This window comes from Lepisosteus oculatus, chromosome 6 (assembly GCF_040954835.1).
Source record: "Lepisosteus oculatus isolate fLepOcu1 chromosome 6, fLepOcu1.hap2, whole genome shotgun sequence".
Lineage (NCBI taxonomy): Eukaryota > Metazoa > Chordata > Actinopteri > Semionotiformes > Lepisosteidae > Lepisosteus > Lepisosteus oculatus.
In genome coordinates this window covers 2,754,608-2,770,887 of record NC_090701.1, presented here as the reverse complement: position 1 = coordinate 2,770,887, position 16,280 = coordinate 2,754,608, and the positions used below count along the sequence as shown (strand labels likewise).

Below are 16,280 nucleotides of genomic sequence, written 5' to 3'. Positions count from 1 at the left end.
CACCACTAAATAAAACACATCTTCAGTCAGATCATAAACAATTGTTTGCAGGGCAGCTGGGAATAGCATCAGTTATGCTAAATGTGGGAACAATAGCCTTCCATAAATCAGAGCATGATTACATTAGAGATCAGTTATTCATAAAAAAGGGAGAGATGGGAAATTGTACAGGGTATTTGTTTTTCTGCATCATAAAACAAAGAGATGAATTAGCTGCAGGTTCCCTTTTTGTACTCATAAGAGAGCAAAGCACACAGCATTTGTCTCCCTAAGCATAGCAGTAGCACTGAGTATGGAGAGCATTACAACAACAAATCAAGCGACCGTGAAGTCTGATATTAAAATTAGTTTTACCTTTTTTTTCCAAATATATATATTATCTGGATTGATGAAATAAAAGGCAAGGAGATGAGAGGAATACACTTAAAATAATAATTTCTCTGATGCTTTTCTCACCACTCCACGGGTTTTGTAATGTAATCCAATGAAAGGGGAGACATCCACAGGAGTGATCTCTAGTGCAGATGGTGTAAACAAATCCTGACTGTCTGCTTAACTTTAACCGTGCGTGGTGATTACTCCTATCCACACAGCAGGGGGATGAAGCACGTGTAAGCCTGTGCTGTAGTTTGTGTTAAACATCTTCATAAGCAATGTGTTATCTCAGATCCTCTGGTAAGGAACAGTGTAGTGGGTGTCTGTTCCTGCAGTCCTGCAGAAGTTTGTCCGTGGCACGATTTAGGAAAAGCTGTAGTCTGCCTTCTTTGATTCTCTTGTTTAAGACGATAAGGAATGCTAAAAAGGAGAGAATAGGCAAATGCAGAAGGAGCTTACTTATTAATTAATCATTCTGGCCACACCACCACCTGAAGCTAATCTGCCAGGCAGACAGGGAAGGAGGCAGCGAGACTGATAAACACAGGAGCAATGCACAGCCCTCCAGGCCCTGCTCCTGAAACGTTTCGCAGGTAAGCCTGGGCAGGTCTGATGTGCACTCGTGGTTCATCTTGCACACTGCCGCTGCTGTATCATTAAAACCTCACTACGATCTCACACAGCGAAAGACACACAACAGAAACCTTCTCTTTCGAGGTCTGTAATCCCCATTAATTAACATCCCGCTCTGCGCATTTTGTCCATGGTTTGAAGCTCTGGTTACAATGGTGGCATTGTGACCTCTGACCTCAGTTCACATCGGGGGCAACGGAACATCAGGGGGCATAAGAAAAGCGGAACAACCTCGGCTTCACATGATGTTTTCCAAGAGATGTCACTGGCACGAGCCAGTGGCATATCTGCACGTTGTTCAAGGCTGTGTATCGAAATGTGGACAGAAAGCACAAAGGAAAGCAGTAGGAGCAAACGAACAAGTAAATTATGATGTAGGTAACAGTATTTTCAGTGTTATTTTCTGAGAGGTCTTGCAACTCTGGTATGCTGGGTACCTTGTCTGTGCACATCCCCGCTGGCTCGCCATGATCTGTGTGGTCAGAGGTCATAAAATGGCACAAAGAGGCAAGGAAAATAATAGGGAGATAATAAAGTTATGCACCTAAAACTATTTTTTTACCCTGTCTGGAAACGTGCACCAAAATGTTTGCAACAGTAGCTCAGGTTCTTGCACATTAAAAAAGGGAAATCAAAGTTCTTCACAAAGGAATCACAACAAACACAAGCAGCCTGTTCCACCCACACATTATGTTAAAACAAAATAAGCTTCAGCAGAAGGTCATTCAGCTTCATTCTGCTTGCAAAGACAAATTCTGTTTTGCAATGAGCAAAAACAACAAAACTAAGATTTAACTTTTTCCTTGTCTCTTCCCAGATTTTATAGGAGGGCTGAGGGCTGCTCAAGGAAATAAATTTTTGTGAGAAAAAACTAAATGAATGTTTTAGTCCCTTGAATGTGGATGGTCATATTATGGTTCCCAGTAATCACAGAAAAAATTACTTTTGCCATCGGGTATTGCTTTTAGGAAAATGTGTGTGCTTGTAACTTATGACCTGTGACCTGTGACCTGCAACCTTTCCTTGATACACTCATGTATTTTCCTCCCAGAGGTGTCCTGTATTCATTTGTCTAATGAAACTCATGTTCACTTGAAAACAAAGAGATGGAAATCTTTTGATTTCTCTTACGACCTGTGCCCTGTTCATTATTGTAGCACAAGCTGTCAACCAAGAGGACTGGTGCTCAATCCAAGCGCGGGCTGAGCTCAATGGTCCAGACACGGTCATTTCACCAGCTGACCGTGACCAGAATGTCCCACCCTGCAGTGCACAACTGACATGAGGGTGGGGTCAGTCGGCCAGTATCCTCTCAGCCCTTGACTTTAAAACACCTCCTGCGACTTCCTGAGCTCCTGAGGTTGCAGGGGTGCTGGCGATGGAGGCGAACCCCCCTGCCAGGAGCCGTGGAGCCTGAGGTGTGTCCGAAGATGAACGTCCCTGATCGGAAGAATCCCTCTTTCTCCATGTGCAAGTACAGGCGAGAAAACGGAAAACAAGCAAGTGGCGCTTCCGAATCAGGTGGGTCTAGAACTAAAAATCTAAAAAGAACGATAAAGTAAAGGGTGAAAAATATTCCAGTCCCCTTCTGTTATTTTTTCCACTTATTGCACTTGGGGTGTTATATAACCACGGTCTTTTGTCTCATTTCCACTGCTTGCCAGACAGTGTGTTCCCTGCCTGCAGGACAAAGCTGCCTGCGGAGGGTGGCCTTGATCTTTGCCTGTTACCCCAGAGCGGATCATATGAAAAAATGCATCTGAGATTGTCGAGTCCACAGAGTGAGAGGCACCGTTGTGTCCCTGAATGAACTAGGCACTAACCTAAAGACAAACAGCTCCTTGTTTGTTCTGGTTTCTGAGCCAGGATATGTCAAAGACTGGGCACTCTGGCTGGATGAGCCAGAAAGGCCAGTAACAGATGCCTGTGTTTGGGTTACAGCTCTGAGGAGCATCATTGATCTAGTCAACTTCTGCAGGTTCTGTAGGCTGGATGTAGGTGAATATCAGGAGGAATGTGAATGAAAAAATACCTTTTCAGTAGCTTTGATTAAAATTTCAAATTAAATTACAAATTCTGCTTCATTTAAAAAGCACAGCCCAACAAGTGTCAGGATGGGACACCAGTCCTAAATTAAGCTTTGAGTATGAATCAAAGTGATTACAAGTCAAGAAATTTAATGAGCACCCTGCAACCCATCCATATTGACAAGAGTAGTGTTTAAAACATGAGAAGACAAGAGGCAAAGGTGCTGAATAAATAATTTCTTTTTCAAAATTAAAAGCACACTAATGCCTCAGACGTTAGTATAAATATTAAACAATACCTTGATGTTATAACTTAAAATAAAATATTACTTCTTTGAAAAGAGCAGGAAAAGACCCACTGTTTCATTTCTGAAAAGCTAACCATCAACCACAGACCGTTCAGAGTCAGAACGATAAAAGGTTTTGTCTAGACTAGGTCACTCTCGAAGTAGCCAGACCATCTGAAATCTGAATTTGGTCAATGCACTAACGCTTTAATGCCAAAAGAGGGCGCCAATGTAACTCGAGCAGAACTTCTTCAATATGAACAACTTGTTTTTTGAAAATAGTCAAGAGGCCAATATGGAGAGAAGAGAGAAGAGCTTTCTAAAAGGCCAGGTTTTCACACTGAACAGGATATGTTACAATTAACTCATATCAATAAAAGTGAAATCAAAACCGAGTACTTAAGTCTCGAATGTGACTTTATAAATAAAGGTTATTTATTACGTTATAAACAAGTTATACTGAAGAATATCATTTAGATCCATATGGAAAGATAGAAGGTTCAGTCCAGGCTCCTCATCCAGGAGTAATGAGTCTATGACAATCGCAAGGTTAACTTGCGAATTTAAGTGATATTTAAGTGAGTGACCGACATGTTCCTGGCTAGGCTAATATAATATAATATAATAATAGCCAATCATTTGCAGGGCAGCTGGGAATAGCATCAGTTATGCTAAATGTGAGAACAATAGCCTTCAAATGTGGTAGCAATTAAATATAATATAATAGTATGGCACAATAATAAGACTATAATTCATCCCCTGATACTCATTTTGAACTTAAAACTTAAAAACGAAATGAAAGGCAGCTAAACAGATGAGCGCATTTTTCCTGTTTCCTTGGCACAGTGAGAGGGCGGCACACACTTCAGACAAGAATCCCATCATGTATGAGCCATTCTCACTGCAAACTAACAGAGACAAAGCAGTTTAAGGAGATGATACTGGTTTCTCCTCGTTAACTCCTCGTTAACTCAGTCGGCTCTCCTAAACTGAAAGACAGTAAATCCAGAGGTACAAATTCTGCCTAGATGGTACTTAAATGGAAATAAATATTTCCTCTGATATAAAAAACACAGCCTTTCCAACCCCGGATTTACGTCTGGTCTCTGCTGCGAGGAGGGATACCTGTTATGCTCACGTCTACAGAGAGCTGGCCAGACGTGTTTGGCTACTTTTGAAAATAAACATTTTGAATGTTAATAAACATAAACATCTTTTAATAATGTGAAAAGATAAAATGTGAACTTTCCATGCGACCAATTTCTTATTTAATTGGTATAGAAAAATTGTACTTTTAATTTAAATTTGGTGGGAACAAAAAAACAAAAGACACTGTGCAACAGTGCAAAACAGACTCTGACCCTCATGTTCTAATGACCATTAGCTTCAAGTCATTCCGATGATCACAAACTCATCTTCCCTTTGCCTTTTTACTCCAGGATCTGAAACCGCCTTCATTCTCTGGGGTGCTAAATCATTAAAACATGTGAGCAGCAGGTGCTACATTTAGGCGTTGATGAAAGGTTCATAACACAGATCATTCAAGCTGAAGTACTTCCTTTTGTTAACTTTGGCTGCAAATTAACAATCACTCCCTTAAAGGACGACATTTCACTTCTTTCACTAATTAACCCGTTCAATTAATTACGTTTATTAGATTTACTAACTCCCTTTTTTGAACTTAGTGAGTTTTCTGGATCTTGGCTAAGGTGGGTGTGTACAGTACATTGAGGGTCAATCGCAGTGTGGTCTGGTGGTGTTTACCAAGCATCTTCCTCTTTGCAGTGATCCACAATCATGGAGAACTGTGGTAATATCAAGAGGTATTGTAGTTTCAGGAGGCCATTTCATGGTTTTGACTGCATCAGGGTATGTGTCACAGTAACAAGAATATTGTGGAAAAAATAAATATTATAACCTTTCCTGAAATTGCTGAAAGCTGAACCAGAGAATCTTGAAGAGAGATAACTCAAGTGGGCTCTGATGGGGAGTGACAACTCCATAAATACGGCTTTCAACTTTATTTTTTAATCGGATAGATACATTTTAGCCAAGGGGCATTCATACTTTCATTAACGATTTCTAAATGCAGTTCAAACTGCCTCTGTGAAAGTGTATCAACAGCTGGCCTTAATCTAAGAAACTCACTGATAAATACTGTATATGAATTTTCCTTCCCATGCACCGTATGGACAGTGTTTTCTAGCACAGAATGTTTATAAATAAAGAAGGATTCATTGTTCCACTACATTCTTTTATTTTAAAAAGTCCTGTTACTGAACTAAAATTATACCTACAGAATTTCAGTCCAAGAAATGTGTATTATGTGTGCATGATAAAGTAACAGATATTTTTGCAAAATGACTTTCTAGTACTACTAATGATACCTCACTGATGAATAACCTCACATCTGCATTTACACCTATGCAGTTATGACCTTAGGGATGCAGAAGACAGTCCTTGACTCACATCCGCCCTGCAACACAATCAATATTTATATGCAGAATACATGGCGAATTTCATTTCTCATTTTAGCGCCTCTGTGCCTGCATCTTCTGATTGATAGCTTCCTGTCAACGACTTCTAAAAAAATACTAACCACGCTAGCTTTTTCTTCCCTGTCTTGCTTGCTGTCTCCCCTTCCCGCTCACTCTCCCAAAAATAAGTGTAATTTTTTTTCTGAGCCGCGGCGGCTGACCAGTAGGGTGTAAAAATAATTAGGTTTCTTTGGATTCGGAGACGTATGTAAAAACCCATGGACATGGCTACTCTCAATCTCTGACAAGGCTTCCCTGCGATGCCGACAGGGGAGAGGGCTCATGGGAACCGCATGACAAATGGAACGGCTAGGCCTCTTGTGCCTCCACACTTTCTCTCTGGTGCCTCTGCCTCTCTTTGGGGCCAAACAAGGGCTCAATAACCCCTTGATTAGTGAAGGCGCCCTTTCAGATTGAGGCCTTGGGAGAGGGAGCAGGCTGGACAGGGAGGGAAGACCCGCCATGTCAGTGCCACTCACACATTTCACTGTCAGGGCGGGCTTAGCTTTAGATGGTGTGGCGAAATAATTAATCTAGAGCTAAGAGTCCAGAGTACAGCTGATGTTCTGCTTGGCTGGGGAGAAGCACGTCTTGTGCTGACCTGAGGTGAAAAAACTTGGTTCTCTTGCTGTGCTACTGAAGACATCAATGACACAGAAGCCCTGAAGAGAAACAGAGCTGATTAACACTATCCACCTTTAACCTTGACAGGTGGACTTCTAAACCATCAGCATTTGCCTGTTTTATTGCTTCAATCAAGGCAGTATGAATTTTGCCCGTTGCTCACACTATTCTTTGTTAAAAAATAATGACAGCAATTTATGCTAAACAATTTAAGTTGTTTCGATTAAACCAAATGGTCACTTTCGAGCAATGAAAATAAAATAAAACAGGAACAGCTGTAAAAATGTAAAGTATTGATTAGTTCATAAAATGTAAAGCACTGTTCTCTCAAAGATGTCCTCACGCTCATTGTTAATGAAAGGTTAAATCAAAGATTTAACCAAATTGATTTTCTTTTGTTCTTTTAGTCCGAAATGAATCTGATGTTTCTATTTACTGTGTTTCGATTTGAAGAAGAAAGCAACCAATGAGAGAGATCACTGTCTGGAACTGCAATCAGGCCTTTGAAAGGCCAAATTTACTTACATGAACAGAGCAGGCTAATGAAAAGGCATTGCCGACGCGGCCATGTAAATCACATGGTGCACTTTCTCAGGAAATAAATTCAGCACTAAACCCCCTGAAGCTCTCAGGCAGGAACCTAGCAGGACGTTTCACATCCAGCAGGGCGACTTACATTTCAATTCCAGGCGAATGAAATCGGTGTTGCCGAGGTTTTCCAGGAAGACGCCGTAAGGAGCTGAGGTCTTGAAATAGAAGGAGATGTCAGCGCTGGTCTCCCCTTGAAAGGTGGAGAAGTGGAGGTACGAAGATGGTGTGTTGAAAGACGCTGCATTCCAGTAGTTACCTGATTCCAACAGAAAAAGGAAGAATTTATTTGCTGATTCAATTAAATGTATTGACTGCACGTCTGGATCTTTACGTAAACATCCAGTAATATCAGGAGATTTGCAAGGGGCAAAGCACTGCATTTTACTGTAATGTTTTATCATGGTATTAAAATGTGAAATACTGTATGACATCAATGTGTTTTGGGATTCTGCATAATGTAAAATAATTAACAATACATACATTCAAGAGAGCATGAGCACACATTTATCCACAAAAAGCTCAAAATAACACATAAGGTATAATTGTGTTTCTTGAATTCCAATTTTCCTGTGACTGAAGTTTAGATTACATAACTGTCAACCCACCTGCAAATCATATGTTCCAAGCACGTTTCATGATAGTAGTTTTTGTCTGTCAGACATGTCTTATAGATACTGTACATACCATTGACTGCTAGGCTTGGATTTGGAGACTGCTATGAGGGTTAAAGCTTTGACTGAATTCAGTTCTTGTAAACTTACAGTATAATAATCATGACTGGCATAGAAAAAATGTATCTGTTCCACGTTCGCGTCCCAAGTTTCTACAATTCCTGAGAAAAGGGGGAAAACTATTTAGATATTTTGCATATTCTATAAATCGTCACTAAAAAAGGTTCTTCAGTACAAGAATTATGTGTTTAAAGATTTCCTTAAAGGGCTAATTTTAAAGAAAAACACACACCGATGTTATACAGTATATGACTTTGCTTTCCTGGAAACTGACCCAGAATGACACACATTGATAGTGAGTTCTCTTAGATGATGTACTGTAACTTTGAACTGTAACAGCCATATGCATCTACATCCACTACATGTAGGAGAGTATTAATCTTATGGACTATAAAACTACACTGGTAATGCACAAAACATCTTCAGATAAAAATAGCATTCTAACAGCATTCAAAATAACCTGTGCACCTAGTATTGCATTTGCCTTTCAAACACTTTTTTAATGAACGTTCATTCCGAATAGACAAACAGTCAAAAACATCTAAGTGTTCATGATCAGAAAGATGCTTTTCCTTGCTCAGGGTTGTAGCAACCCAGAGAAGAAGGAGAAGCACAGCCCACAAGGAGTGACGGGCAATCCTGGGAAAACTTTTCTTCATTCTGAAGGTCAGCATGGATTCAGAGCTCTTACTATAAACAGCATAAGTTGCAAGAGAGGGATTATTCTTCAATTACTACTGCAAATACATGCCCATTTCAGAAGTATTAAAGGTCTTTTCTTTTACCTCATAGTGACTGCTTTTACTCTTAACTCCCCACAAAGTTATTTTCTCTGTGGAAAGTGAGCAGGCAACATTAATATGTGCTAGTAAAATGTTCTGTGAAGTATGGAACAGCTTTGCTTGGCACCATACTGCGGTATTATTGTTTTATGGGAATGAGTGACAGGGACAATTTGCAGAGGATTATGCGGATGAAGGGAATAGAGCTTGAATTTAGAAACTGCAAAGAGCTTCCAGAAAGAAATTTGCAAAAGAGCTACCAAGGGCAGACTGGCTGCTGTCCCCTAGACTGGGCAACTGTTTTGTTTCTACCATTGACTGCTTTTTATGTACCTGTATCTGTTGTTTCCCTCAGCCCTCAGTCTTAGTCTTACACTTGGCCTGTACCTGCCTCAGAAACTCACGGTTGTCAAAACCGGATAGACCCGAACACACACAAAAAGAGCAAAAAAGAGAACAAAAAAAGGAAAAAAGGAGGAAAAAAAGGTGAGAATGTTTTTCAGTGCATCACACTCTAGGGATACAAGTGAGAATATCACAGACAATTCTCACCTATATCTTCTGACAATGTAATTCTGAGCTCCATAGTAAGGAACTAAACATCATCCAGGAACCCTCCAAGGAAGCAGCGGCTTATCTCTGAAAAGCAGGAACCGCTGCAGAGTAATTATTTCCCCTTTCATGGGGGTAGGATTGTTTTCAGAGAACAATAACACGGCAAAGTATTTTCACCCATTCTATCTCGACAGGAAATGGCTTATTTGTATTTTTCTGAAAAAAATAAAATTCTTCCGGACAGATTTCTCAGTAGAGCTACAGAGCTTTTTTTTTTTTTTTTAAATAAAGGAGGCTCACATTACAGGCATCCAACAGGCCAGCCCTCGTGATTTTTCAAAACCAGTACAAGAATGTCTTGAAGCGGCAGAGCTTTAGAGAGGGGGCTTGTGGAATGAGACAGTTGAATAAAAGGATGAGTGTCTAATGAAGTGAAGGGTTCACTGTATTCAGCAAGCACGGCAGTGGGGTAGGTCTGTGGCTAGAGCTCGCTACGAGAAGGTTGTGGTTTACTTCCTGCAGCTGTTGTATCCCTGAGCGAAGCGCTTCCCTCTGAAGCCCTGCTGTGCATATGGGCACAAACGTAAATATCTTTGGATAAAAGCATCAACCATGTAAATTAATAATATAACAATATAAGCATTGCGCCTGAGGGAGATTAATCAAGAGAGAAATGTCACACTCACAATTACCTCAAACCAGCAGGGGCTTTTAAGACGGAGGAGCAGAATGAAACTAGATGGTCAGGGAAATGCCCTAGATTTCCCACACAAGTAGGTCTCGAAGTCTGGGTTCAGAATTTCAGTCTTTATCCTAGCTTGGCTGAGAAATAATATCTCTTATCTTTATACCTCAAAAACATGGCAGGCTATTCGAGCATGAAATTGTACACAAAAATGGGACTTTCCTGCTTTAAGTGAGGTCCTTCTGACAACCGTTAATGTCCTTCAGAGCTTTTCTGTAAAGAAAGAGTGGTTCTGATACAGAATCCCTGAGCATTTTTTAGAATGTTTCTCCTCAACCCAGACACACAAAACAGCTGCACCAAAGAATCATCTTCAAAGAGAAATAACATACTGACATTTACAATGGAATTAGCAAGCTTAAACAATGCTCTTTCTGTCATTTGTCTTTTATTGATATAGATAAGAGACAAGCTCATGATGGCGTTTTGGGCCTCCTGAAAGGCTTCATTATAAATTATTAGCGTAATGGATCCTGTGGAATAGGTATAAGAGTAATTTCTCTCTGCTGTAAAGATATGTTTTTGCAAGTTATTAAAGAGAGAACAATCACAGTAAAGATACAATTTATACTGGTTAATAGGCTGTAAGATTATGTTTTTCACTTTATAAGAGTTGTTGTCAAAATAATGTTGCACATTTCTCAATTGTCATGTGCATGTAACTACACAATTAGCAGTTTATTAGTATTTGAAATGAAATTATTTACATGCTAATTGAAATCATTATGTTATCATGACTAATGATGGCTTTCATGAAACACTTGAAGCAGGAGAGCCGGAGGGTATGCAGGGATGGGACAGAGCTTGTCGATTTCACTATGCAGTGTTGTTCTGAGGTGGAAGGATGAGTTTAAATAACGCGCAGTGGATCAGCTGATCTTTGCTGAAAGATAGGCCATATGGTGTGGTTGTTTTAAGGCAGTGATTGCCCTTTCCAAGCACTAACAAATACAGTAGAGCTCTGCTGCTGAGTAGGATTCTGGAATTCTTCACAATTTTAACTAGAGTATATTTTATATGTGTCTTTCTTTAATAAAATGTGCTTCACAGGATACAAGAGCAATACCTGGAGAGCTGAGACGGCCAGTGTGGTCTTGTTTCTGTCTATTTCTGAGTTTTTAGTGACTGGGTGAGAGATCAGTCCAATCCCTGCAGTACAGAAGAGCTTTCTGGGCTCAGGAGCGAGGCACAACAGATCAGACTGACTAGGAACAGTATTTTCTTTCTGTTAATAGGGGATCAAACTTGCAAGTGTCAAAATATGACACTGGTTGAAACTGACCTAATTTAAAAATACAAAAACAACAACAAAAATAGTAGCATAACCAAGAGAAATTTATTAGATGAAGTGCGCCTGAATAACATTATCAGAAAACCTTTCTTATTTTCCAGACTCGGCAATTTTAGACAGAACGTGAAAAGCAGTTTTGCATTTCACATGGAAGGAGCTCAACCAGTTTAGGCAGCTCAGAGGCTGAATGAGATTTGTGGAAAAATTATGACATTAAATAATTGTGATAAAATATAGATGAAATGTAAGAGAACATGAGACATCTGCCGTTTTAAAATTATAAATGGTGTTTTTTTCCAAACGACATTTTAATGAAAGCACTATATAAATGTAATCATTTAGGCGTTCAATCTGACACATTGAATTTGTTATTCTCTTTACAGTTCTCTCACATATTCTGTTCCATTAAGGTTTGAGTTGCACCAGTACACTTTGTTACAGGGTAAGAAACCTCGTGAAACAGACTTTTACTGAATACATCATATAAGAAGATGACTAAAACTACAGTAGACATTTACAACTGCTTATGAAGATTATTAATGATATGCAGAGAAAAAATGACTGCTTGGGTATTGTATTTATCATTTGATATTCAGTTGGAAAAATTATCGTTAGAGCTACCTGTAAATATTTAATGGTTTATCCAAAATATGAATACAATTATTAACATCATTATTTATAATTATAAAGCTGTCATTTGTAATAAATAATAATTAAAAAAAATTCTGGTGCCATACCCCTTGAGCAAGGAACTTCACTCAGATCGGTCCAGTGAAATGCCCTATCTCAACTGTGTGTTTGAAATTGTTCTCATTTGAGATATATATATATATTACAGACACATTAATATTAAGTTTCCATAGCTTACTCAGCATTAAGCTATAACTTTGTTAAGGTCAGAGCTTCAATGTTTTATATGGATTCTTAACTTCTTTCTTCACTGATGAACAAAAAATGAACCGTTTCACAATTGTGTGTTATCGCAAAAAAATAATTACAGAGCTTAAACGGACTTTGGCAGTGATAGAATCTACAAGAACTTAATTAAACTTTGTCCAGAGACTGGGTTCCGATAATTGGCTCGGCCAGTAAGTGCTTTGTTCGGAGCGCAGGCTGTAAAGTGTACCTTCTGAATACAGGGAACAATTTCTTTCCCTGCTTGGCACTTAACAGATTGACTAAAATGATCGGAGGCAGTCGGTACTAACGCATTATAAAGCTTGTGCTATATTTCTATCAAAGGTTCAAAGTTCATCAAAGCTGAGCTGAAGCACTGCTTATCCTTCATACGTTCCAACCTGTGACACAGCAATACTGTAGAAAGGACCTTGTATCAATAATTGCCCATCCCGCTGCCCTCAAGGCTGAACTGAACATTAATTGATGCCGTTTCCAGAATTTATGGTGCACATTAAATTTGCTTTCCCTCCTCTTAAGCTCCAGGTCAAGATCCTCTCTTTTCAGTTTGGATTTAAGGGGCTCTTACGGAGATTTCCTGGTTTTAACAGGGACCACTTTGTCTAACACGCCTGACATAATGCAATCACATGTATCTGCTACTTCGCTGATTTACTGGAAAGTCGGTTCAAGATGTTCATCTTCACACACGAGGTAGGGCTGGGGGATTTATGACACTGTTTTCAGATTCCACCTACCGGTGCAGGCAGACTCCTTCCGAGACAAAAAGAGGAGCAACCATATAACGGACACGTGCATAATGCCATAAAAACAAAGGCACGACTAAACCAAGCCGCAGCTGCCAACAATTCAGAGGCTAAAAAAGGGCAGTTTGCCTCCCCACAGACACAGGTCCGAGCCTCGGTTGCTCCACCTGCTGGCTGTGACGTGGTAGGAAATTGAATGTCTTCATGGCTCTTAGTGGAACGACCTGTCGTGTCGTGTATTGACAGCAGCAAGGGGTGACCCTCCTGTGTCCCGCCAGGGGTGTCGGAGCTCACAGAGTGCCCACGGTCCGAAAAACCCTGGCAGTGCGTCAGAGGTGCAGGCAGCACGGCCTCATTCTCCCTGTGCAGTACTGGAGGCTTGAACCCGAGTCTCAGCCGGAGGAGGGTATGTAGCAGAGCCTCAGAAGGTAGCCAGATGATTAGGAGATAAGGCGATGCTTTAACGTTCACAAAGTTCCTAAAAATAATTTAAAAAACGCCTTGGATTGGCTTCAAATCACTGGTTTGACTGGATCATTCTGCTACGCACTTCGGGTGCATGTTTCTGCTACTTGCGTGAAACATCCTGCGCTTGTCAGGAGTTGTGAATGTCCTGTACCACTGCACGTATTTGCCCAGTCTGCCCAAGTTTTTTTTTTAATTTCCTTACCTACTGCTTTGCTGTGCTTGCAGATTCTGTTTTTTATACATCATCTACAAACTTGACTACAGTAATGTAACTAATGACACAAGAATCTAGATAACTGACATTAATTAGGTGATCAGTGGTCCTCATACAAATCCTTAAGTTAGTACACTAATTACACCATTCCAGTTCGATCATTCAGCTTCAGACTTGATCTGTATTCCCTCTTTCCTATTCATTTTCTAGTTCTAAATACGAATGTGTGCTGTGCTGTACCATGAGAGCCTACGGCCTTCAATTTAAGAATCCTGTTTAGGGAACTCTATCAAATTTCTTTTAATATACCATATTATACTTTCATATGCATTACTGCTGTTACTTTATCAAAGAATAACCAGTTAAGCAAGACTTGTCTTGTCTATGGGCACACTGACCATTCCAAAGAGTCCTATTCCCTTACTTATGATCCTATAGGTTTATTCTGATTATCATAACCTTACATACAATAGAAGTAAAACTTATTTGTTTACTATTATTTGGTTCAGTTTCGTCACCTTCTTGAGGATGGGCACAACATTATTCACTTTCTAATCAAAGGGTGTTGTCCTTGTCCTCGGTGCAAAAAAACGATTTGCAGATTGAAAAATAAGAAGACATGAACTCCCTTCTTAAATGCAGCAAGTTTCATACAGGTTACTCCCTATTTTAAAAGATACCTGTCAACCTAAACTCCATTTGAAGGGAGGAGATATTTGGAAATCCCACTCAGTTTGGGTTGTCACATCTCCTGTTTTTACTTACTTTACTTTTGTAGCTTAGTCTTACCGGGTAAGTCAACTGAGGACAAATTCTCATTTTCAATGACAACTTAGAGACCCATTTACATGGCCGGGAAATTACTGGAGCAGTCTGAACCAAGTGCCTCTCTCAAGGGTATTACAACACAGTTAAACAAGAGATTTACCCAGACAGTGCAGTTTTTGACCCACTCGCTTAAGGAAAACGTCTCTTGGACTTGGAAATGGTGTAGGACAGGTGAAATACAGTGGGAATGTCAGAGTGTGCAGAGAGAGCCCCAAGGAGATGCAAAATAATCCCAACCCTTTTGACAATTTTTTTTATAATCCACTTTGGTAGGCAAATCCTTGTAGCTCTGTGTGTTCGACTGCCTTGTTTTTGTGAATTAAGGCTTCATTAGCTTTCATTCAAGCATATTATTCCCAAGTCAAGGGAAAAGGCTATAAAAACTGCTACACATTCTTAAAAGGAAATTTGTCTTTGCTCAATTGTAGCAAGAAAATTTTTGTTAAAGAAATTTTATTTTTGGCCAAAACACTTGTCTATGGAATAAAAATTCATAGATCTTGTATTTTTCTTATATACTTTAGTACCAAAGCCAGCAGCCATATCACCCTGCAGCTCTCAACCGGCAGCCCACTGAAGCCCAGCGGCATTGAGCCTGGTCAGTACCTGGATGGGAGACCTCCTGGGAAGCTATGGTTGCTGCTGGAAGTGGTGTTAATGGAACCAGCGGGGGGTGCCCACCCTGTGGTCTGTGTGGGTCCTAATTATCTGGTATAGTGGCGGGGACACTATACTGTAGTGGGCGCCACTTTTCAGATGAGATGTTAAACCGAGGTCCTGACTCTCAGTGGTCATTAAAGATCTCTGGGCATTTCTTGATAAGAGTAGGGAGTTACCCCGGTGTACCAGCCCAATTTCCCCCCGTGGCCTCCAAATTGTCCCCATGTATGACTGGCTTGCACTCGCCCTGTGATGTACCCTGCCTTGCGCTCGTTGCTTGCCGGGTAGGCTCCGGCTTCCCGCAACACCGTACGGTATAAAGCGGTTTGGCAAATGACAAGACATGACTTTAGTACCAGTTTATCAGATTGGTGTGCTACGCCAACTTCTGCCTGGTAAAATGTCCACTTCACAGGGATAGCTACAGTGTTCCCACCTGGGATTGAACCCACATCCTTTGGTACTGGAGCCCAGAAGAAAGGTCTACCTCTTTATTTTCCACTGGACTCCTCCTCATCCTGTTCTTCCTGTCTCTCTTTTGTCCTCAAAACTCTCCTGTCTCTTTATCTTTACATATAAGCTTCAGTTGGTCTGTTTGGAAGTAGCCAGCACATGAGGCAATAACTATTCTCTCTCCTTAGCTAACAATGCCATAATATCCCCTACTTTGTACTTTTACTACCAGACTGAATAATGTGAACCACAACTATCAGAGCATTAGTCCAAATATTTGTCTTTTTATTGTCAACAAGCCTACAGTGCATTAGACTAATGACCTAATTGGTGAATTTATGATCATACTGTATGCAGATGGTAAAATATTAATCCAAAACCTAGCAGAGAAACTCCTTTCAAGAGTTGTAACAATATGAAAACATTATATATACTCTTCATATTCAAAAGAAATAACTGAATGAGGTTCTTCTTTCAGAATGTTATGTGAATATTTTTTCCTAAGTAAACTCCTTAGGATCTCCTTAATATTTTGTCTTCAAGTATTTGGTTTAAACCATCAGATAGAGATGGAATGAAGTGAGCACAATTCAGCTGGTTATACCTGGAGCAAATCTGAGCCTTGACATAGCTGCACAATTAAAATCAAATTAAAATGTCAAACGAACTGAACACGCCTCCCTGGTTTGATGGGAGACGGCACTTCCAATGGGGAAAATTGAGATTTTAGGTTGCAAGACATTAAGCTCAGGTATACAAAAAAAATGTGAGCAACTGGCCAGCCTGAGCATCACATCACAGGAAGCTCAGAGATC

At 40.1% G+C, this 16,280-nt stretch overlaps 1 protein-coding gene across 2 annotated transcripts in view; it reads right to left on the bottom strand.

Annotated features, from left to right (window-relative positions):
• cntnap2a (contactin associated protein 2a) overlaps nucleotides 1-16,280 on the bottom strand; it is a 460,034-nt gene that overhangs the window by 59,291 nt on the left and 384,463 nt on the right. For both annotated transcript variants that reach the window (XM_015354892.2, XM_015354893.2), the window contains exon 17: nucleotides 7,160-7,330. In XM_015354892.2, the coding sequence (XP_015210378.1) occupies nucleotides 7,160-7,330 (171 nt within the window). The remainder of the gene's footprint in view (nucleotides 1-7,159; nucleotides 7,331-16,280) is intronic.